The sequence below is a fragment of the Sus scrofa genome, chromosome 3 (assembly GCF_054392235.1).
Source record: "Sus scrofa isolate SSC_HxYL_T2T_F1_AM1 chromosome 3, Sscrofa_HxYL_maternal_Yorkshire_Landrace_v2.0, whole genome shotgun sequence".
NCBI lineage: Eukaryota > Metazoa > Chordata > Mammalia > Artiodactyla > Suidae > Sus > Sus scrofa.
In genome coordinates, this window is record NC_139385.1 from 68,900,052 (window position 1) to 68,924,300 (window position 24,249).

The 24,249-nt window shown below is 44.1% G+C and overlaps 1 protein-coding gene across 50 annotated transcripts in view; it reads left to right on the top strand.

The window, feature by feature from the left end:
* Positions 1 to 21,371, top strand: part of KANSL3 (KAT8 regulatory NSL complex subunit 3) — a 54,313-nt gene extending 32,942 nt beyond the window's left edge. For 14 of the 50 annotated variants that reach the window (XM_085018697.1, XM_085018682.1, XM_085018686.1 and 11 more), the window contains 7 exons: positions 235 to 426; positions 891 to 975; positions 1,672 to 1,802; positions 2,144 to 2,253; positions 2,667 to 2,889; positions 3,240 to 3,373; positions 10,836 to 13,303. In XM_085018697.1, coding sequence (XP_084874823.1) covers positions 235 to 426; positions 891 to 975; positions 1,672 to 1,802; positions 2,144 to 2,253; positions 2,667 to 2,889; positions 3,240 to 3,373; positions 10,836 to 10,856 — 896 coding nt within the window. In that variant the 3' untranslated portion in view covers positions 10,857 to 13,303. Of the gene's footprint in view, positions 1 to 234; positions 427 to 890; positions 976 to 1,671; positions 1,803 to 2,143; positions 2,254 to 2,666; positions 2,890 to 3,239; positions 3,374 to 10,835; positions 13,304 to 13,465; positions 15,344 to 18,183; positions 19,241 to 20,305 lie in introns of those variants that run through there. The other 36 variants (XM_085018689.1, XM_085018699.1, XM_085018680.1 and 33 more) reach the window with 16 other exon arrangements.
* Positions 21,372 to 24,249: the final 2,878 nt, after the last annotated feature.

The window sequence follows — 24,249 nt, forward strand, 5'->3', positions numbered from 1 at the left end:
CCACCAACTCAGAGGCGCCTTCCCTCCGACTCCAGGACAGGGTGAAGGATGGGGGCAGAGACATGTGAGAGGCCAGGGTGGACTTGTACCACAGGGGTCCAGAGCCTCAGTGCTCCCCTTGCATGTGTTGGGATGGTTCTGTGTTCCCACACAGCCATGCCCATGCTGGTCCTGTTGGTATATTTCGGGCTTTTTTTGGATAGTGGAGAACTTCACCGCAGCTCCATTTCTTAGTTCCTATTTCATCAGAACAAACCGAGGAATCCGAGAAAGAAGATCTCAGGGTCCAGCTGAAGCGGCATCATCCCTCCAGCCCTCTTCCTGGCAGTAAGACCTCCAAGCGACCGAAGATCAAGGTGTCCCTTATCTCCCAAGGGGACACAGCTGGAGGGCCTTGTACTCCTTCCTCAGGAGGAGCTTCAGAAGGTGAGGCTCTCATGCTTATTTAAATAAACACTGACTGCATTCCTCCCACCGGCCCTGCCCAGGCACATAGCATTGCCTTCTTGGTGGCTGCTGGCTCAGTGGCTCAGCTTCTCCTTCGGTGCAGGAGGTACCTGGAGCAAAGACAGCAGAAGGTTGCACAAGGGGAGACAGTGGGCAGCAGCCTGATCTGAACTAGGATCAGGGAGGCAGGACGGTCAGAGGAAGCTGTGGGGTCATTGAAAATATCATACGTTTTGTTCTTTTTTTGGGTTTCAATTAAAGATAATAAAATATTCCATAAAGTTTAGAAGGAAACAGTAGCCCTAACTCTCCTTACTGTAATGTAGCTATCCTTCACTTTTCATCTTGCAGTCTCTTCCATAATATGTTGCATTTAGCCTGGGCCCTGAAAGGTCAGGGTACAGTGGGACTGACCAGTGGCCTTAGAGTTTTTTGTTTCACAGCCACAGGAGGGAAGCCCATCACCATGACACTGGGGCAAGCTTCTGCAGGGGCCAAGGAGCTCACAGGGCTTCTCACCACAACCAAGTGAGTGTTTTCTGGTCTCTTTTGTTTGTTAGTTTGTTTGTTTCTTTTTGTGTGTGTGTGTGTGTGTGTGTGTGTGTGTGTTTGTCTTTTTCAGGGCCGCACCCACGGTATATGGAGGTTCCCAGGCTAGGGGTCTAACTGGAGCTACAGCTGCCAGCCTATACCAGAGCCACAGCAACACCAGATCCAAGCCCATGCCTGCGACCTACACCACAGCTCATGGCAACGCCAGATCCTTAACCCACTGAGCGAGGCCAGGGATTGAACCCACAACCAAATGATTCCTAGTCGGATTCGTCTCCACTGCGCCATGGCAGGAGCTCCTGTTCCCTTCTTTCTTTTCACCTTTTCTTTGGTCCATTTAGTGCTTTGGTAAGATGGTGGATTCTGGGTTCTGTCTGTTTTGTTTATGTGACTTCTTTCTGAACGGGGTGTCTGGGTCAACTCAGAGTTTATTTTTACTTTGAGTTTACAAAGCATCCTGTAGCTTTTGCCTCAAGGCCTGTGTTTTTCCCTTAGGCTTGACCTTTAGAAGGACTAGAGGCTGGATTCAGGAGGTGGGGCGAATAATCAAAAGTTCTGGCTTTGTGTCCACTGCTGAAAGCCCTTGCTGGGCTTCACTCTGTATCCTCCTTGTGTGTCCGGGTCTGCTCCCCTCTGACCTTTAGATAATGGTGCTCTTGTCTTTGTCTCCAGGTCAAGTGCTTCTGAAGGGGGAGTCCCAGCCAGCCCAGCGTCCTCAGTGGTTTCCAGCAGCACTGCGCCCAGTGCCTTGCATGCACTCCAGAGCCGCCTTGTGGCCACCTCTCCTGGCAGCTCCCTCCCAGGTAACTTGGCTCCCAGCGAAGTCTGTGGGCTGCAGCTGGAGGGTGGTCCTGGGAAAGCATCCTTCGAGCTGGAGCTGGAGGATGCTCCTTGGTTTTCCTAAAATGGTCCAAATTTAACAGGCGATTTGGAGCAGGTTGGGATGTGCAGAGGGAATGCGAGGCAGTGTCAGGCATAATACCTTTCCTCATGTGGGCGTCTGGTGTGCATCTTTCTGAGAGCACTGGGAATGTCCGAGGGGAAGAGCGTCAGTGTTGGAGTTGGTTGTCAAGGGTGGATGGGTACAGCTGCTCGTGGGATAAGTGACTGAGCCTGTGCTGATGTCTGCTGCATCCTCTCCTAGGGGCCACATCAGCCAGCAGCCTCCTCCAAGGCCTCAGCTTCAGCTTGCAGGATATCAGCAGCAAGACCTCTGGTCTCCCAGCAAACCCCTCCCCAGGGCCAGTCCCACAGGTGCACATCTGCTTTCCTCTGGGCTGGGCAGGTGTGGGAGGAGGTTTCCTCAGCTTAGCTGATTTTGGCAGGGATGCTGGGTCTGCAGTCTGGGTCAAGGAAAAATAGCCTTCTGACTTCACAACTGGGAACTACCGAAGGTGAAGGCTCCACCACTTACTAAGTGACTCTGAGCAGATTTCCTAATCTCTCTGTTATCTTTGTTTTCTTGTTTGTAAAATGAGGATGCTAGAAGCTCCCTCACAGGGTTGTCTTGAGGATTAACTAGGATCATGTATGGAGAATGCCTGGCAGAGTACCTTGCATGTGGTAGGCACACAGTACCTGGTAGCCTTTAACACCCTGGGCCCTCCGCACTCGACCGTTGCTGTTGGGCAGCAGCTTCTGATCACCTGGGCTTGTGTGTCCCACAGGCCACCAGTGTGAAGTTGCCCACCCCCATGCAGAGCCTGGGTGCCATCACCACGGGCACCAGCACCATTGTCCGTACCATTCCTGTGGCCACCACTCTCTCCTCCTTGGGTGCCACTCCTGGTGGGAAGCCCACAGCCATCCACCAGCTGCTGACTAATGGGGGCCTCGCTAAGTTGGCAAGCAGCCTCCCTGGCCTGGCTCAGATCTCTAACCAAGCAACAGGTGAGTCTCTCATGAGAACTGTGGGGACTCCCGGATATGGGATCTTCCTCCAAGACCTTCCTCTTTCACATGGGCAAGGTGTGATGTAGAACCCAGCCCCACAGGGTCTTGTCCTTGACCCTCATGGACCTGTGGGTCCCTCCCCTAGAGAGGTTAAGACAACACAGGCTGTTCTTGTTGCCTGACTGATTGGCAGCACATAGATGACCTAGCTGGGGAGGAGGCTGAGGCGGGAGGCTGAGGGGGGTGTGTCACATGGGAAAGATACTCTCCAGGAAAGGAAAGTGGAGGCTGGGACCAAAAAAACCTACTACTCTCTCTCTCTCTCTCTCTCTCTCCCTCTCTCTCAGGCTTGAAGGTCCCCACCACGATTACTCTGACACTCCGTGGCCAACCTAGCCGAATCACCACGCTGAGCCCCATGGGCTCAGGAGCAGCCCCATCAGAGGAGCCCATTTCCCAGGTGCTGCCCTCCAGCTCACAGGTGAGTCTGCCTGGGAAGCCCGAGGACACAGGCTTCGATACTGGGAAGCGTGGGGCCGGCTGACTGACTGATGGGCAGACCAGGTGCATAGCCACGTTCGAGTTTGTAGCTTTGTGACTTGAGCAAGTCATGGACCTCTTTGAGTCTCCTTTTCTGAGCCACTCCCTGGATTGTTTTGAGCATTAAATATGGAAATGTGTTGGAGTGTGTAGCAGTACCTGTGTCACGTTTCTGTTTTTTCCCCCTCCCTGTCCCTTTCCCCTCCCATTCTCAGTTTATCTCTGAGAGGTCGGGTAGAGGCTAGTTGACTAATACTCTTTCTTTGACCAGCAACTTTCCAGCATTGTGCCCATTCCAGATCTTGGCATTCATTGCTGTCTTTTCAGGCCACAATTAGGTTTTTTTTTTTTTTTCCCACTGTACAGCAAGGGGGTCAGGTTATCCTTAGATGTATACATTGCAATTACAGTTTTTTCCCCCACCCTTTCTTCTGTTGCAACATGAGTATCTAGACAAAGTTCTCAATGCTATTCAGCAGGCACAATTAGGTTTTTGTAGCTCTTTCCTAGGAAGTCACCATCAATTTCTCTTAGCTGGTCTGATTTCCATTATGACCTTTTCAAGTAAAATGTTTCTAATCTTAAATGGTGATCTAAGAGCCACCCAAAGATCAGAAGTAAAAGAAAAAAATAGTTTGAGTTCAGTAGTGAGTGTGCTTTCCTTCAGCGTCCACTTTTCAGCTAAGGTCTCCTGTGCAGGAGCGTGGTGTGTGCAGGCTGCTGTGCCTGAGGGCTGAGCCCTGGCCCCTCATTCCCATCACACCTGCCCTGCCAGGGACCTGGACATCTGCCCCTTCCCCCCTGGCTCTCCCTCTGCTGGGGAAACTGCACAGAGGTTGTTACCTGGCGTTCATGGCATCATAGCTACCCCTTCTTACTCTTTTTCAGAAAGGTGGGGGTGTGTCTATTTTAGTCACTATTTTTTTAATTACAAAAGTAATTATACTTGTTTTAAATAATGTAAACCTTACAGAAATAATGTAACTTAGAAAGTGAAAGTTTCCCATGATATCACTCAGAGATGATATCTTGCTGGTAGCTTAATATATATTTTTCTAGCTGGTAGCTTAATATGCATTTTTCTAGATTTTTCTTTCTATACAAAATATATTACATTTGACAAAAACTAGATCACAAAATAGGGACTATTTTGTAACTAGCTTTTGTTTACAAAACATACTGTGACCTGTTTTCCCTGTTGATTGCATAAAGACCTATCTGTTTCTTATCAGTAAGTGCCTAGTATTTCATTGGAGGATGTACAAAAAGCGTATTTCACTGACTCCCATTAGAAAGTTGGGTTATGTTTTGTTTTTTTCCTACTGTAAATAATGGTACAGTGGGTACCCTTGTTCATGATTTTTCGTGTATTCTGGGAGATGTCCACAGGCTAGACCAGTAAGTGTAGGGACCGTAGGTCTAATATCTGGCTTTTGCTGCCGACTAACTGCCCTTCAGAAGGTTTGCTTGTTTACAGTTCAAGCCACAGTGATGAGAATACCTGTTCTCCTACACCTTTGTCAACTGTGGGAATGAGTATTATTAATTTTATTAGTTTCATAGGTGAAAAATGAAATTGTTTTAATATGTATTTTCCTGTTTACTTTTGAGGCTGTATGACTTTCATGAATTACTTGTCATATTCTGTATCTATTTAAATTTAGCAGCTTTATATATACAGGTGTTAATCTTTTATTTATTATACAAGTTGGATATACTTTATTCTAGTCAGTTGCTTATATTTTTTCCTTTTTCTTTCTATTGAAATATTAAGTTCTTGTCTTAATTTTTATTTCTAGATCTTTTATCAAACAGACATTAAGAATTTTTATGTAAGGACTTGCCGTCGTGGCTCAGTGGTTAGGAAACCTGACCAGCATCCGTGAGGATGCGGGTTCGATCTCTGGCCTTGCTCAGTGGGTCAAGGCTCTGGCGTTGCCTTGACCTGTGGTGTAGGTTGTATACACAGCTTGGATTCCATGTTGCCGTGGCTATAGCGTAGACTGGCGGCCACAGCTCTAATTGGACCCCTGGCCCGGGAACCTCCATATGCCAAGTGTGTGGCCCTAAAAAGATTAAAAAAAAAAAAAAAGTTATGTAGTAAAATCTTCAAATTCTTTTTATGGCTGTAAAGATTTATGTCTTAAGAAAGCTTTTCCCATTGCAAGAATATAATCTTTTTGTGTGTTTTCTTTTTAATTTTATTTTTGAAACTGGGAGAAATTTACTTACATATGATTTACCATTTTACCTTTTTTTAGGCTTACAGTTCAGTGTCATTAAATAAATACACCTTGTTGTGCAACCATCACCACCATCCACCTCCAGAACTTTCCTATCATCCCAGAGTGAAACTTAGTTACTGTGTTTTCTTAAATTGCCTTTGTTCATTTGCTTGCTTGTAGTTGTTCAGTCTACTTGGAATTTATTCTTTATGCTAAGTGAGGTAAGGATCTAACTTTATTGACAGGTGCATTCATCCTTCCTCCTTTCATTTGAAATCAGCTGCTCTCACATTCTAGGCTACCGTACCCTTGGCTTGTCTGTTTCTATGCTAGCTTATGATTGTTTGATAATGTAGGCACTCAAGGAAGTATAACTTATGTTTCCAGTTTGCTGAGATCATCTTTATCCCCTTCCTTGCTCTTGATAAATAATGGGTTTTAAATGTAGTTCATTGTGCTTTTGGAGTCAGATGGGCTGAATGAGCACAAACATTTTCTTTTAATCAATTAAAATGATGAAATTACTTTAAAAGATTTCCTAGTATCAACCTGTCTAAATTCCAGATTCATTAGCTTGTTCTGTATGTCCTATTCTCCTTTTTTTTTTTTTTTTGCACATCCCGAAATTCTTTTGTACATACGTAGGAAACAAGACCCTGTTAAAGGAGAACAGAATAGAACAGAAAAAAGAGAGAGAAGGCAAGTGCTTTGGAAGAAAAGCATATCTACTCTCTCTCTTTTTTTTTTCTTTCTTTTTTTTCCTTTTTACGACTGCACCTTGGCATATGGAAGTTCCCGGGCTAGGGGTGGAATTGGAGTTGCAGCTATGGGCCTATGCCACAGCCACGAAACACTGAATCTGAGCTGCATCTGCCACCTACACCACAGCCCACAGCAGTGCTAGATCCTTAACCCACCAAGCCAGGCCAGGGATCAAACCTTCATCCTCACAGACACTATGTCGCGTTCTGAACCTACTGAACCACAACAGGAACTCCAGGCATATCTACTCTTGATTTGCTTGTATGTTACTGAGGATTTTGACCTCTGTGGTAATCTAGTAAGATTAGCCTAGAGTTTTCTTCCTGTCTGCCCTTCTTTTTCATATATGTCTTTTCCTTTCCAGTGGTATCAAAGGGATAATTCTATCCTTATAGAATGAGATGGGAAATACTTTTTCCCCCTTCATGCTCTAAAACATTTGTATGGCATGAAAATTACCAGTTTCTTCATGGTTTGATGGAAATGACTTATAAAGCCATTGGGGCCTGTTTTCAGGTAGTCTTATTACCCTTTGCTAATGCCATGTTGATACATACCCAGCACACAGATCCCCACCATGAGTCATCTTTCTCCTCTCTCAGGTGGTCCTTTTCACCTTGTTCTGGCTGGGGGTAGGGTGGGGAGCAAATTAGTTAGAGTTAAAAAGAGAGTAGAGGTCATTGAGAATCCTTTTAAAATGAAGTACAGAATGAAGACCAAAATCTGCCTCCTACCTAATGGTATTAACTTGAGAACTTAGTTTTTATCTCAGTAAAATGGGTGTGTAATTACTTGGAGGGTTCCACTGGTGATTGTTTTTTTTAAAAATTAAAAAAATTTTTTTATTATAGTTGATTCACAGTGTTCTGTCAATTTCTGCTGTACAGGAAAGTGACCCAGTTATACATATATATACATTTTTTTCTCATATTATCCTCCATCATGTTCCATCACAAGTGATTAGATACAGTACCACATGCTGTACAGCAGGATCTCATTGCTTATCCACTCCAAATGCAGCCCCAGCCCTAACCCCAAACTCCCAGTCCATCCCACTGCCTCCCCCTTGGCAGCCACAAGTCTGTTTTCCATGTCCTTGAGTTACTTTTCTATAGATAGGTTCATTTGTGCCATATATTAAATTCCACATATAAGTGATATATGGTATTTATTTTTCTCTTTCTAACTTAACTTCACTTAGCATGAGAGGCTAAGTGTATATACCACATCTTCTTAATCCATTAATCTGTCAGTGGACATTTAGGTTGTTTCCATGTCTTGGCTATTGTGAATAGTGTTGCAGTGAACATATGGGTGTGTTTATCTCTTTGAATGAAAGTTTTGTCCGGATATATGCCCAGGAGTGGGATTGCTGGGTCATATGGTAGTTTTGTATTTAGTTTTCTGAGGAACCTCCATACTGTTTTCCATAGTGGGTGTACCAATTTACATTCCCACCAACAATGAAAGAGGGTTCCCTTTTCTCCACATCCTCTCCAGCATTTGTTGTTTGTTGACTTGTTAATGATGGCCACTCTAATTGGTATGAGGTGGTATCTCATTGTAGTTTTGATTTGTATTTCTCTAATAATTAGTGGTGTTGAACATTTTTTCATGTGCCTGTTGGCCATCTATATGTCTTAGTTGGAGAAATGCCTGTTCAGGTCTTCTGCCCATTTTTCATTTGGGTTGTTTGGTTTTTTGCTGTTGAATTATTTGTATATTTGGGGATTTAAGCCCTTGTTGGTTGCATTGTTTGAAACTATTTTCTCCTATTCTCTGGTTTCCTTTGCTGTGCAAAAGCTTGTAAGTTTGATTAGGTCCCATTGGTTTATTTTTGTTTTTATTTCTATTGCTTTGGGAGACTGACCTAAGAAAACATTTTTGCAGTGAATGTCAGAGAATGTTCTGCTTATGTTCTCTTCTGGAAGTTTTATGGTGTCTTGTCTTATGTTTAAGTCTTTAAGCCATTTTGAGTTTATTTTTGTCTTTTTTTTAAGGCTGCACCCATGGCATATGGAGGTACCCAGGCTAGGGGTCAAAACAGAGCTGTAGCTGCTGGTCTACACCACAGCCACAGCCAACATGGGATCTAAGTCACGTCTTCGACTTACACCACAGCTCACGGCAGGGCTGGATCCTTAACCCACAGTTCACAGCAACACCTTATCCTTAACCTATTGATCGAGGCCAGAAATCGAACCCACGTCCTCATGGATACTAGTTGGGTTCCTTAACCACTGAGCCATGACAGGAACTCTTATTCTGAGTTTATTTTTGTGGGTGATTGTTTTCTTTTAGAGAAAGGAGTTGTTATTAGATTAAGACTTGCTGACTCACAAGCGTCTAATAGTTACCTCAGTGTTCAGACTGCCAGACAATATGATATCAGGGAAAGCACTGGGCCCTGGGTCAGGCTCTGTCTTCAGCTGGCTCTGTGACCCTGGGAAGATCACTTGCCCTCTCGGGGCACTGGTTTTCCCTTCTAGTCTAGTGAGGAAGTTGGCCTAAGTCAGTGATTATTGTGGTGGTGTCTCAGGCTATGGGAAGATGATTTATTTTTTATTTTTTATTTTTTTTTGCTTTTTAGGCCCACACCCATGGCATATGGAAGTTTCCAGGCTAGGGGTCGAATCAGAGCTGCAGTTGCCGGCCTGCACCACAGCCACAGCGATGCAGGATCCAAGCCACGTCTTTGACCTACACCACAGCTCATGACAACGCTGGATCCTTAACTCACTGAGCAAGGCCAGGGATCAAACCTGCGTCCTTATGAATGCTAGTCAGATTCGTTTCTGCTGAGCCACGACAGAAACTCCTGGGAAGATGTTTTTTTCAAAGGTTGAGAAACAAACTGCCCATTTATGATATTTATGAGATAATTGGAAATTTAAACGCTGCCTGGATAATTGCTGATATTAAGGAATTGTTAACCTTTTTAATGTGTGATAATGGTTTTAAACTTGAAAAAAAAATCCTTTATTTTTGTGTTATATATTGCAGCATTTATGGAGAGAATGCATTTAAAAAGAAAAAAGGTTGTAAACACTGGCTAGATTCCTCTAATGTCCATGCAAGCACTTAATTATCTGTTTGGTTTCTGGTGGTGATGACTGTTTACTTTGTGTTTCCTTTAAGGAACTGGACTGTTGTGTAGCTCCTACAGCTGAGAAGCTGCAGGAGAAAGGGGAGGGACAGGGATTGCATTGTGCCCTGCGTCAGGGTCCCAGGAATGGACTCCTTGCCTGCGGCCATAAGGTTTTTCTCTCTCTGGCCACACAGCTGTTCAGGCTGGCAGACGGCCCCTGCAGCTGTCCGCCCAGCCAGGGGGCATTGCTGGAGCCCTCACCACAGCCCCAGAGAGTGGGCTCACTGCAGTGTGTGCCTGGGCAGGACCCAGTGCTCGTCCACACAGCCTGCCTCTGGGCAGGGTGGGCAGCAGGGAGGCGGACTCTTTCAAGGTTTAATTGTGAAGCCCTTCCTCATGTCTCTTCTGTGCCTCCATCTTCCCCTCTTACCACATCCTCAGAGATCTCTTAGGAGTTTTCCAAAGGTGAAATCTAGAGAAGTAGGGAAAATCCTCATGAAGAAAGGTCTATCTCTGCCTTGCTTCCTTCTTCCTAAGCTGCAGGGCTCAACAAATTATGGCATCTTCCACAGCACTTAAAAAATGGATAAGACCTGGCAGTTCCTATTGTGGCTTGGTGGAAACAAATCTGACTAGTATCCATGAGGATGTGGATTCGATCTCTGGGCTCGTCAGATGGGTTAAGGACATGTACAGCGTTGCCCTGAGCTGTGGTGTAGGTTGCAAACACACGGCTTGGATCCTGTGTTGCTGTGGCTGTGGTTGTAGGCTGGCAGCTGCCGCTCTATTCGACCCCAGCCTAGGAACCTCCATATGCTGTGGGTGCAGCCATTAAAACAAAAAAAAAGCAAGACCTAAAACAGTAATATTTTAGTAAAGTCTTGGAAAATTTCCCTTTAACTGTCACCCTTAACGGTTCACCTGTTTCTTTTCTTCTGCATTCTCTTGTTCTTATACATAATAAGAGCTAATGTTTGTGGTTGAACACATATTCTAGGTGCTTTATACAGGCTGTCTCATTTAATCTCACAACAACCTGGGGAGTAGGTGCTGTCACCTCTGTCTAACAGAAGAGGAAAAGGAGGCTCAGAGAGCATAAACCACTTGCCCTAGAAGGTGGGAGAGGTGGGGTCTCTGACTCCAGAGGCCATGTCCTATTATTAAATCACTGGCCACTAGAACCCATATCCTTGTGCATCCAGCCTTTTCCCTGTCAGAGAATTATGGCTTTGGAATAAATTTTCAGGAGTGGGATAATTGGGTCAGAGGGTCCAGATGTGTTAACCTGGCAATGTTTTGACCCTTGTTCACTGCCTCTCCTGCCACAGCGCCTGCCTCCAGCACCCTGAAGATGCCGTGCAGTGTGTCCTCCTTTATCAGGTTGGTGATGGCTGCTGGACGGGGAGACCTGGGCACATGTGCTGTCCTGCTGAGCTAGCTGTCCACTGTCTGAAGATCTCTTTCACACAGTCATTTTTGCCTCTCTGACAACTGTCTTCAGGATTGGGCCTCTGGGTCTTGTATGACCATTAGGCAAGGTGACCTGGTGCCAGCAAGGCGGGGGGGGCTTGCCTTCTACAGGTCTGGCTTCCAGAATCCCCAGGTCCGCAGCAGATCTGGCTGTGCATGGCTCCGAGGCACTTCTCCAGCATTAGCTGTAGCTTGACAAGTGGCAGTTTTGGACTACTCACTGCCTTGAAATAAAGGAGTTCCTCTTCGAAGTCCATGCTGCCCTGAGCCAAGTCAGGAGGAGACATCCATGTGATCTGGGGCTGCAGGCATTGGGATTGAGAGCCCTTTGCTGAGGACCAGGATCGTCCTGGCCCACTGGCTGGTGGTGTCAGAAGGGCTTGTTTTGTGCATCACTGTCGTCTCCACTGAGCTGCCATGGGAGGAGTGCTCCCTGTACAGCTCCCTCTTAGGAAGCACACTGGATGCCAGGCAGCCCGCTGAGCCCTGGGGACTCCTCAGTTCAAATACACCAGTGAGCAAAGAGAACTGGGCGATCATTTTTCAGTCCCTTTGGCCTGAAAACTGTGGGGAGCAGCAGTTGCCAGGAGGCGGAAACTGCCTTCTTTCTTTTTTCCATCACGCTTTGGGCAGTTCCTGTATCCAGAAAGCCTCAAGGTCTGGAAAGGCTGAAGAAGAGGAGGGAAGAGCAAATGAAATGGCTTGAAGGGCATGTCAGTAATTCCTTGGTGAAAACAGTTTGGGGTTGAGGCTAAGGAACTGTCGATGCAATTGGAGATGAGAAGAATTTGCTGAACTAGAGGGAAGAAACCCAACCCCTGAAGTTGCTGTCTCCAGTGCTTGGAAGTGAAACAGGTAAACTGCTGGAGTCACATCTTGCCTGTTGCAGGAAGCTTGGGCATCAGGACAACGAAGGCCGTGCTTCAGGATTTCTGTTTCTGTTCTGTGTGACTTTTTGTCTTCTTGCTTAGAAGTGGGAAGATTATTGTCCTTGACCCTACTGTGCAGGGCTCTTGGTATTGGCCTGAACACTGGAGGTGAAGGTTCGTTCCTGAGATGTGATCGCTAAAGATGGAGCTCTGAACCTCTTCTTACCTCCTTGGAGTACTTGTGTGCAAGAGAGTTTTTAGATTTGGCTTCGAGTCTATCCTCCAGAGCAGGCTCCCTTCTCGTCTGTACTCTAGAATGTTTCCAGCCAAGGCGACAGATAAAGCCACCCAGACACAACTGTTGAATATCTGTAGGCAGGGAGGGCCTACACCCTGCCATGGCCAGACTTGTGGTCCAGAGTTCTGAGCCATGGTGCAGCATATCTCCCAACCAGGCTACCTGCGTTCAGTCCAGGAGCCTCACCTGCCTGTGAGTGGCAGCCGGGAACATGTGGAGGAGTCTCAGACAAGGCAGGTTGGGGAGGAGCAGGCAGGGCCAGGGGTGATTGTGCTGGGAGCGGAGAGGGCAGCTTATCCGCTCCCTCTATAACCTTCTGCAGAGCTGGTCTCAGCAGTGATTCACACAGAGTTAGGCTGCCTTCTTGTATTAGCTGACAGGTAACTGTTTTCTGAAATTCAGGAGGCATTTAGTAAGTTTGAGGAAGTTATAAAAGAGACATCCAGGGTCAGTGGTTAATAACTTCACAGTTAGGATAATAACACACCAATACGAACTGAGGACACTGCAACCGTGAGACTGTGTGAAGCTTTTAAGAATCAGAGGTTCCTGAACAACCCATTCATGACTTAGGAGTGCAGCCTAACAGCACTGAAGGGGCTTCTCCTGAAAGATGCTGGCCCAGTGTGCGCCAGGGCCAAAGGAAAAACTAACGCCTTGTCCTAGGTTGGTATAAATCATAGTATGCTTGCTAGGGATGATTTCCTAAGGCTTGGATTGTACACTGTGAAGAATGCCAAAACTGGAGAAGGGGAGTTGTGAGAACCTTGTTTTTCTTGACCATGGAGGGACAGGCCAAAAGGGGAAGTGGTTGAAGTCTATAGAATCATGTTCTCCAATTCCATACTTTTCCAACACACTTCTTGAGGTGTAAAGGAAGCTTTCCTCTGCCTATCACGTAGCAGACCTGGACTCCACTACAGAAGGTCTTACTACTGGCCAGAAATGTAGAAGGATCGAGAGGGCTTTAGTGAAATTCCTAGATGACAGGTGCATGGTGATGCTCTACGCAAGATATCCTTCTGCTTTGAGGAGGAAGACCTTCTGTCTGTTTTTGGCTCTACTACTAGAATGGTCTTGGGCTAGATGGGTTATAGAGCTGAGCTGCTGTGATGGTTCTGTTCCTACATTAGCCAAAACAATAAAAAATAAAAATCAATTTGGGGTTGCTTCAGCTTGTTTTCAGTTGACTTATATTTATTCTGGTAACCACCCAGATGAAGTGGCACAGAAAATAAAAGCTAAGATATCGTGGTAATGCCAATGATCGTCTTACTGATGCGTGGTGCCATGCGGTGGGTACTGTAATTCCCTTTTACAGGCGAGGAAACTGACACAGAGAAGTCACAGCAGGAAGTGGCAGGAGCAGGACTGAGCCGAGGCAGTCTGATGCCAGTGTCTGTTCTTCTCTGCACTCTGCTGGGGTTCTGAGATGGGAAGCCGAAGTGGAGATTAGCACAGGAGGTGAGGAGAGGGTGGCTTGGCCTTCGTGTGACCCCTTTCAGTTTATTTCCCACCAGGCCTAGCGTGATTGCTGCTGCCATGGTGGGCGCTTGGCTGGGCCTGAATTGGGAGGTGGGGTCCCTTGCCCTCGGTCCTGAGAGATCGAAATCCCTTTGCACGTCCTATATCTCTGTGCCCCTCAAGTAAATAAATAACGACTTAAGAGATGAATAAATGAATTCCATTCTCCACATAATCTGTGAACCAGTATCCAAGAGGACTTTCCTTCCTGCCCTTAATTCCAGGTCCTGACATTCAGCATTGCAACCCTCTGTGGGTGGAAGCCATAGTTCTGGTAGACAGCTCGGAGGTTCTGGCACGCATGTGCTCATCGTGTTATCATCCTTAATAGAGACCTAGTGTGTTCTTTCCTTCACTTTCAACTCTGATCTCACTGGCTTGGGTGGTCAGGTAAAGTGAGAGATGAGGATTGGATTGTTTACTCTAAAGCTGTCTTAAACTTGCAGTATAGGGAGCAGGCCATAGCATATTATGATGCAAAAGAAGTTATGCTAGCTTTTTATCTTCCTTTCTGAAGTGTATGTTTTCGTCAGGGTTGATGGTTGCAGGAAGTAGGAACTGTTCACCACTCATCAGTATTCTCTCAATAGGCATTCTCACTGACGGAGCCTGACAGTGTCTGCTACTTGCCTCATGACATCACTTGCCTTGGAATTGCCAGTGACCAGTGTTGATCCTGTTGTCACAGGACTTTTTTTCATCCCTTTGTGAGTGGCTGGTTTCTGTCTTTTCCGTTCAGATTCTGAACACAGTGAACCTGATTGAGTGAACCCACTTAAGAGTGGGTGGGTTCTTCTTATCAAATTTCACCTCAGTCTAAGAATAGCATCCAGAGGATGAATGGTTCAGAATCCGACTAGGAACCATGAGGTTGTGGGTTCGATCCCTGGCCTTTCTCAGTGGGTTAAGGATCTGGTGTTGCCGTGAGCATTGCCGTGTATGAGCTATGGTGTAGGTTGCAGATGCGACTTGGAGCCCGCGTTGTTGTGGCTCTGGCGTAGGCCGGTGGCCATGGCTTCGATTCGACCCCTAGCCTGGGAACCTCCATATGCCGTGGGAGTGGCCCAAGAAATGGCAGGGGGAAAAAAAAAAAAAAGGTCATATGGTTCATATTATTACCTTTCTGAGATAGAAGGGATTTTTTAAACATTTTGGGCTGTTGAGATGTGTGTTTGATTCTGTTTAACTTGCACTGATAGTATAGGGAGGTCCCATGTTCCCCTCATCCAGTTTTCCTTAATACTTAAAGTTCATGTAACTATAGCACAGTATCAGAGCCAAAAGTTAACATTGGTACAGTGTGTGTGTATAGTTCTTGGTCATTTTATCCCAGTAATCGTAATCAGGGTACGGAACTGCCCCATCACCGGGAAGATCTTCATATTACCTCTTTATAGTCCACTCCTCCCCACTGCTAATCTGTAGCAACCACTCAGCTTCCCTACATCTCTGTTTGTAGACTCGTGTATCAATAGGATCCTACAGTACAGGACCTTCAGCATAATTCCCTTGGTGTCCACCCAAGTTGTGTTGTTTCAGTCATTCATTTCTTTTTACTGATGAATATGAATGTTCCATGGAATGGATGTACCATAGTTTCTGTGACCATTGAAGGACATCTCATTGATTGCCAGTTTGGGGCTATTACAAATAAAGCTGCTGTGAATGTTTGTAAGCAGGTTTTTTTGTGAACATTAGTTTTCTCTGGAATAAATGCCCAGGAGTGTGATTATTGGGTCACACAGTAGGGTTTTTTTTTTAATTTAATTTTTTATTTTATAGTGAAATATACTTGATTTACAATGTTGTGTTTTAGGTGTACAGCAAAGTGATTCAGTTAATACATATACATATAGCTATTCTTCTTCAGATTCTTTTCCCATGTAGGTTATTGCAGAATATTGAGTAGAGTTTCCTGTGCCATATAGTTTCCTCTGCCATATAGCAGTTTTCTGTCCTTGTTGATTATTTTTTATTAAAAAAAAATTTTTTTTGGCTGTGCCTGTAGGGCATGCAAAATTTCTGGGCCAGGGATTGAACCCATGCCATGGCAGTGACACTGGATTCTTAACCTACTCTGCCACCAGGGAACTCCGCTTTATTTTTATTTTTTTATTTTATATATAGTAATGTGTATGTATATATTTATCCCCAACTCCTGATTTCTCCCTCTCCCCCACCTTTCCCCTTTGGTAACCATAATTTTTTTTTTTTTTTTGTCTTTTTGCCTTTTCTTGGGCCGCTCCTGCGGCATATGGAGGGTCCCAGGCAAGGGGTTGAATTGGAGCCATAGCCACCAGCCTACGCCAGAGCCACAGCAACATGGGCTCCAAGCCGCATCTGCAACCTACACCATAGCTCATGGCAACGCCAGATCCTTAACCCACTGAGAAAGGCCAGGGATCGAACCCGCAACCTCATGGTTCCTAGTCGGATTCGTTAACCACTGAGCCATGACAGAAACTCCCATAAGTTTGTTTTTTAAGTCTGAGAGTCTCTTTCTAGTTTGTAAATAGGTTCATTTGTATCATTTTTTTAGATACCACATATAAGTGATATATAATATTTGTCTTCGTCTAACTTCACTTAGTGTAGTAATCTCTAGGTCTGTCTGTGTTGCTGTAAATGGCATTATTCTTTTTTATGGCTGAGTAATATTCCACTGTATATATGTACCACACCTTTTTATTACTCAATGAATTTATCACATCTGTAGTTGTATAGTGATCATCACAATCCAGTTTCACAGGATTTCCACCCCCCAAACTGTCTCCTCCAGAGACCATAAGTTTTTCCATGTCTGTGAGTCAGCATCTGTTCTGCAAAGAAGTTCAGTCTGTCCTTTTTTCATATTCCACATGTCAGTGAAAGCATTTGATGTTGGTGTCTCTTTGTATGGCTGACTTCGCTTAGCATGATAATTTCTAAGTCCACCCATGTTGCTAAAAATGCTGGTATTTTTTTCATTTTAATGGCTGAGTAATACTCCATTGTGTATATGTACCACATCTTCTGGATCCACTCTTCTGTCGATGGACATTTAAGTTACTTCTTGTCTTGGCTATTGTAAATAGCACTGCAGTGAATGTTGGGGTACATGAACCTTTTTGAATTACGGTTTTCTTCAGATATATGCCCAGGACTGAGATTGCTGGATCATATGGTAGTTCTATTTTTAGTCTTTTAAGGAACCTCCATACTGTTCTTCATAGTGGTTGTACCAATTTACATTCCCAGTAAGTTTTATTTTTTAAAGAGCTTTCAAACTGTTTTCCTAAGTATTTGTTGTACTATTTTACATTCCCACCAGCAATGTAGGAAAGATCCAGTTTCTGTGCATCCTTATCAGCCCTTGATACTTTGTTTCTTATTTTAGCCATTCTAATAGATGTCCTGTGATGCCTGGTTATAGTCTTTAAAATTTGCTGAAGTTTGTATATGGTCCAGGATCTGGTGGTTTATCTTGATATATTTTCTATAGGTGCTTGAAAAGAATGGGAATTCTGCAGTTCCCACTGTGGCACAATGGGATGAGCAGCATCTTTAGAGCCTGGGAATGCAGGTTCAATCCCTGACCCAGCAGAATGGATTAAGAATCAAGCATTGCCATAGCTGCGGTGTAGGTCGCAACTGTGGGTCGGCTCTAATCCCTGGCCTGGACAACTGTGGCTGGGTCTGATCCATGGCCCAGGAACTCCATAGGGTAGGAGCGTAGCCAAAAAAAAAAAAAAAAAAAAAAAAAGAATATTGTTTGATAGAGAGTTTTATCAATGTTGATAAAATTCTGTTGGTCAGTGGTATTATTGAATTCTTATATCCTTGCTGACTTTCTGTCAAGTTTTTCTGTTGGTTTGAGAGTGGTGTTGAAATTTCCAACTGTAATTGTGGAGCTGTCTGTGTCTCCTTTCAGTTCTATCAGTTTTTGTTTCACATATTTGGCAGTTTTGTTATCTGGTATATACATATTTAAGATTTCTAGGTCTTTTTGATGGCATGATTCTTTTTATCATTATGTAATGTCTGTCTCTACCTGGTAATTTTCTTTGCTCATACTTAAAACCCTCTGTCACCCGAGAAACAGTGTCAGGAGAGCCTTCATGATGGCCCTGTCTATAACTTCCCTTAGCTGCTCTGTAGCAATGTATATACTTTTTTTTTTTTAAGGAATTTTTTTTTTTTTTTTGGTCTTTATGTCTTTTTGCTCCCACGGTATATGGAGTTTCCCAGGCTGGGGTCTAATTGGAGCTGTAGCCAGAGCCACAGCAACTTGGGATCTAAGCTGCATCTACAACCTACACCACAGCTCACAGCAACGCCAGATCCTTAACCCACTGAGCAAGGCCAGAGATCGAACCCGCATCCTCATGTTTCCTAGTCAGATTCGTTAACCACTGAGCCACGATGGGAACTCCTGTACTCATTGTCTTTATTAATTGAGCTCATCTTTTCAGTATGGTTTTTTATTTATACATTTATTTGGATGCCACCTGTGACTTTGGGATGTTGTCTGGCCAGGGTTGGATCTCCCAGTGCAGCTCTTACCACAGCCATAGCAGTGGGAGAGAAAGAGACTCTTAAACCAGTCAACTTCGAGGGAACACACTGAGCTTTCTTGAAGATACCAATCAATCCTGCTGAATTCGTCAGACCTGGTTTTGGTCAGCCCACCATAGCCTGGTGCTGTACTGAAAAGAGAGGCTTATCTTGAAGGGCAAGAAAGAAATTTCACTAGGTCTCTTGAACGAAAAAAGCACATGGATTAGCACTGCTGCCACCCTGATGTCACTGAAGTCTCCCAATCATTCATCAGCTGCAGCCTCTCTCTCCACATACCTAAACCCCCAACAGGGGCTTAAAAATGGCCAGCTCACAATTCAACACAGATGCTAAGTGGGTCTCAGCTCCTGCTTCTGGAGGAACACAAGGCATTCTGAAATCCAGGGAATCCCTCAAGCATTCTAAACACACTGCCAACCAACCAGGCTGCTAATTCACCTAAAACTGCTGAAGGGACAACTGTGTCCTCTGCCTGACATGGGGCATCTTGGAGCAGAGAAATGCATGTGCCCAGAAAACAACCCCAAACCTCTGGGTGCTTGCTGTGGATTCTGCCCAAGACACCATCAACCCGAAATCTCAGCCTGCACCTGCAGCCCTGGAGCTGCACCTGGGTCCAGAAGATACTCTGGCGCTATCTTGTGGACATTTGCACTAACAGCAAGTCTCATGTCTTCCTCCTCTCTCTGGCTCAGCAGCCCCCCAGGGCTTCCTTGGCCGTGGACAATATGTTGGTTAGATTTAGTTCTGCTTTCTTGAAATACCAACAAGTGCCTTTCCAAGTGGGCTATTTCTCTCTCAAAGATTCTCAGAGCCTTGAGGCCAACCTACCCCCTGCCACTCTGTTCAAACACTTAGCTCCCCACCCATCATGTCATGACAACCTTCTTCCTTCTTGTATATCTGTGCACATATGTATTTATGAAGATAGGTGTGTACATGTAGAACTATTAATGTTTTCTTCATTGGCTGTTATTCCTTCATTTGTTCAGTAAAGTCGTCTTTTTTCTCTTTCTCCCTCTTTATTATTTTATTGACCCCACCTGAAGCATAGTTGAGTTGTCCTCCCATCAGTGGTTTTCAAGCCACAGTGGTTAACAAATCCACCAGTGTGACACAGACAGATCTTTACCCAGGGATCCAGGAAGGATCTTGGTGAGAACTTTCTTTATATCAATCTATGGGCCTTAGTTCACCCAACCTGGCTTTAGATCAGGTCTTCATACCATGTGTATAGAGAGAAAAAAAGAGGCCCACATGACAAGAAAAGGCCAGAGTTTCAGGAGACTTCTTGAGAGGAAAAAGTACTGGGATTAGTGCAGCTGCTCACCAAAATATCACCATTTTACCACCTTCGATGCACAACTCCCAGGCACTGTTTCCAGATCCCAAAGCCCAGGTTAGGTTGGGGTTTCAAAATTACCATCTCAATGACTGATATCAACCAACAGCAAAAGTAAACCAACAACTCAATGGGAAAATGGGCAAAAGTCCTGGATAGACCTTTCCCTAAACCAGAGATACAGAGGGCAACAAGCATTGGGAAAAATGATCGCCTTCAGCTCATTAGGAGAGAAATGCAAATCCAAACGATGCTGAGGTACCACCTCATCCTAGTCCGAATGGCCAACATTAGTAATTCTACAAATAAGAAATCTGGAGAGGGTGTGGAGAAGAGGGTGCCCTCCTACAGTGTGGGTAGTTATGTAAATTGCTACAACCTTTATGAATCACAGGATTGAGGGAAATCTGAAAGATAAATTTAGAACGACCTTATGACCCAGCAATCCCATGCTTGGGCAATATCTGGAAAATGTTCTTTTAAAAAAGTTAAATGCACCTGTATGTTCATGAAGCACTATTCACAATAGCACGGCAAGGAAACACATTCTATGTCCACGGGCAGATGATTGGATTAGGAAGATGATGTGCATATATACACAATGGAATAGTACTCAGCCATCAAAAAAATTGCCATTTGTAGCCACATAGATGGAACTAGAAATTCATTCTAAGTGAAATAACTTTGAAAGAGAAAAACAAATATCATAGCATAGCCCTTCTCTCTGATATCTAACAGATGGCACCAATGAACCTTTCTACAGAAAAGAAACTCATGGACCTGAAAACGGATTTGTGGTTGCCAGATTGAAGGAGGAGTGTGTGGGAAGGACTGCGATTTAGGGGTAATAGATCCAAATGCTTGCACATGGAGTGGGTAGCAATGAGATCCTGCTGCATAGCACAGGGAACTATATCGAGTCACTTTCTTGGGAATAAGATGGAGGATTATGTAAGAAAAAGAATCTGTATATACATGTATGACTGGATCACTTTTCTGTTAAAGAGAAGTTGAGCTCATAAATCAGCTCTACTGGAAATAAAAAATGATTAAAAAAAACCCCCATGGAATTACTGGTTCAGAGTTCAAAAGAGAAGGAATCTGGGTCTAGACTCCTGCCTCTCAAGAATATAAAACAGGCAACCTAGGAGTTCCCGTCATGGCTCAGCGGAAATGAATCGGACTGGGAACCATGAGGTTGCGGGTTTGATCCCTGGCCCTGCTCAGCAGGTTAAATATCTGCCGATGCTGTGAACTGTGGTGTAGGTTGCAGACACGGCTTGGATCTGGCATTGCTGTGGCTTAGGTGTAGTCTGGCAGCTGTAGCTCCGATTAGATCCCTAGCCTGGGAACCTCCATATGCCGCGGGTGCAGCCCTAAAAAGCAAATAAATAAATAAATAATAAATAAACAAATAAATAAAACAGACAACCTAACACCATTGAACCTGTCAGAATTTCTTAATAATGTGACATCAGGTCAGAAGTAATTACCTAGGTTGTATGAAATTTCTATATATACAATATTTATTTTTACTTACCTATTTATTATTCTGGCACCACGTGTGGCATGCAGGTACTGTCTGGCCAGGAATTAAATCCTCGACACTGCTGTTACAACCCTAGGCTTGTACTTAAAAACCTATGCTACCAGAGGTATAGTGTCAGGAGGTCTTTATTATTGTCTTATCTATCTTAGCTACACTGTGGGAATGTATATTTGTATTTCTGGACTGCTTTATCAATTGAGCTCATTCTTTTCAGTATCTGTTTATAAATTTGTTACAATGCTGTGTGCGACATTGGAATGGTATCTGGCCAGGGTTTGAACTCCCAAACCAGCTTTTACCACAGCCAGAGCAGTGACAGAGAGAGACTCTTAAGCCAGGCATACATGAGGGAATACCCTGAGAGCTTTCTTGAGGATACCAATCAATCCTGCTTAATTCATCAGAGCTGGTTTCACTCGAACCTGCATACCCTTGCACTGTAAGGAATAGAGAGGCTCATCTCAAAAGGCAAGAAGGAAATTTCAATAGATCTCTTGAGCGAAAATAGCACAGGGATTAACACAGCTGCCAACCATGATGCCACCAAAGTCCCCTATTCATTCATCAGCTGCAGCCTCTCTCTCTAGCCTCTCTCTCCCCTAAATCCAAGACTTTTGGGCTTGAAAATTGCACCTGGGTCAACAGCAACTCTCAGGGTTTCCTCCTCTCTCTGGCTCAGCAGCCCCTGTGGATGCATTGGCCTTGGGCAAAATGCTGGTGGGATTTCCTCCAATTTCTGGAAATACCAAGAGTTGCCTATCCAAGTGGGCTATTTCTCAAAGGCTTTCAGAGCCCCGAGGCCAACCTATCCCATGCCATTCCTTTCAGACCTTCAGCTCCCGACCCATCATGTCATGACAGAATTCTTCCTTTTTTAGATATCCCTGCACTCATGAATTTATGAAGATAGGTGTGTATCTATGTACCTATTGATGATTTCTTTATTTTCCAATTGTTAATCCTTGGTTCCTACAATAATGTCTTGATTCTTTTCTTTTCCTTCCTTCCTCCCTTCCTCCCTTCCTCCCTTCCTCCCTTCCTCCCTTCCTCCCTTCCTTCCTTCCTTCCTTTCTTTCTCTCTCTCTTCCTTCCTTCCTTCCTTCCTTCCTTCCTTCCTTCCTTCCTTCCTTTCTTTCTTTCTTTCTTTCTTTCTTTCTTTCTTTCTTTCTTTCTTTCTTTCTTTCTTTCTTTCTTTCTTTCTTTCTTTCTTTCTTTCCGCTCTCTCTTTCTCTCTCTCTTTCTTTCTTTATTCCTCTCTCTCTCTTTCTTCCTCACTTGATTGACCCTACCTAAAGCGTGTGAGTTGCCTGCCCCATTGATGGTTTTCAAGCTACAGAGATTTAAAAAACCCATGACAATGACAAACACCGATTTTTAACCCATGGAGCCAGGAGGGATCTCCGTGAGAGCTTTCTTTATACCAATCTACTAGCCTTAATTCACCCGAGCTCGCTTAAAATCAGTTGTTTTACCACTTGCATGCACAACCCCCAGGCACTTTATCCAGACCCAAAGCACAGATCATTCTGGGGTTTCAAAATTATCAAGTCAACCACTGATACAACCGAACAGCAAAATAAATAAATAAATAAATAATAAAATAAAATAAAAAATAAAACAACAACCTAATAGAAAAATTGGCAAGAGACTTGAATAAACATTTCCTTAAACCAGATATACAGAGGGCAAAGAGCACTGGGAAGAATGATCACCATCACTCATTAGGAGAGAAATGCAAATCAAAACTCTGAATTACCACCTCGCAACTGTCCGAATGGCTATCCTTAGTAAGTCTACCAATAACAAATCCAGCAGATGGTTTGGAAATGAGGGCGCCCTCCTACAGTTTGGCTGGGTTTTGTAAATTGGTAAAAGCAATTTGGACCACAGGATGGAGTTATATCTGAAAAATACATATAGAAGTATCTTATGAACCAGGCTTCACACTCTGGAGCATATATCTGGAAGAATGTTCTTTTAAAGAGATACATGCCCCACTCTGTTCATTGCAGCACTTTTCGCAACAGGCAAGGCATGGAAACAAACACAATGTCCATCAACAGATAAATGGATAAAGAAGAGGTGGTACATATACACACAATGGAATACTACTCTGACATAAAAAGTGCCGAAAATGCCCATCATAGACACATAGATGGAGCTAGAAACTCTCATACTAAATGAAGTAAGTCTGAGATAGAAAAATATCATAGGATACCCCTTCTATCTGGAATCTCACACATAGCACAAATGAACCTTTCTACAGAAAAATTCATGGATTGGAAACCAGATTTTTGGTTGACAGATTGGAAGGGGATGGTGTGGGAAGGACTGGGATTTGGGTGGTATTAGATCCAAAACTTGCACTTGGAGTAGGTGAGCAATGAGATCCTGATGTATAGCACAGCGAACTTTATTGAGTAACTTTTTTGGAACAAGAAGGAGAATAATGTGAGAAAATATGTATTTATATGTATGACTGGATCACTTAACTGTTAAAGGGAAATTGAGCACTATACTTCAGCTAAGATGGAAATTTAAAAAATCATTAAAAAACCCACAAATTTACCAGCTCAGTGTTCAACAGAGAAGGTGTCTGGGTCCAGACTCCTGTCTCTGGAGAAAAAAACAGGCAACCTGACTCCATTGAACCTGTCAAGACTTCTTAGGAATATGACATCTGACCAGAAATAATTACTTAGGTTGTATGAAATTTTTTTCTATATTAACATTATTTATTTATTTTCACTTAACCTATTTATTTGTTTGGAACCACGTGTAGCATGCAGATACTGTCTGGGCAGGAAGTGAATCCATGCCACTGCTCCTAAATCCCTAGGCTTGCACTTAAATCACCTGCCACCAGATGTATTGTATAGTGTCAGGCTGTACTTTATTATTGCCTTATCTATCAATTCCCTTAGCTACACTCCAGGAATCTGTATTTCTTGACCTAGTTATCAGTTGAGCTCCTTTTTTCAATATCTAGTTTTATTTATAAATTTATTTGAATGCCACCTGTGACATTGGAATGTTGTCTGGCCAGGGTTTGATCTCCCAAACCAGCTCTACCACAGCCAGAGTACTGACATAGAGAAACTCTTAAGCCAGGCAGCCAAGAGGGAACACTCAG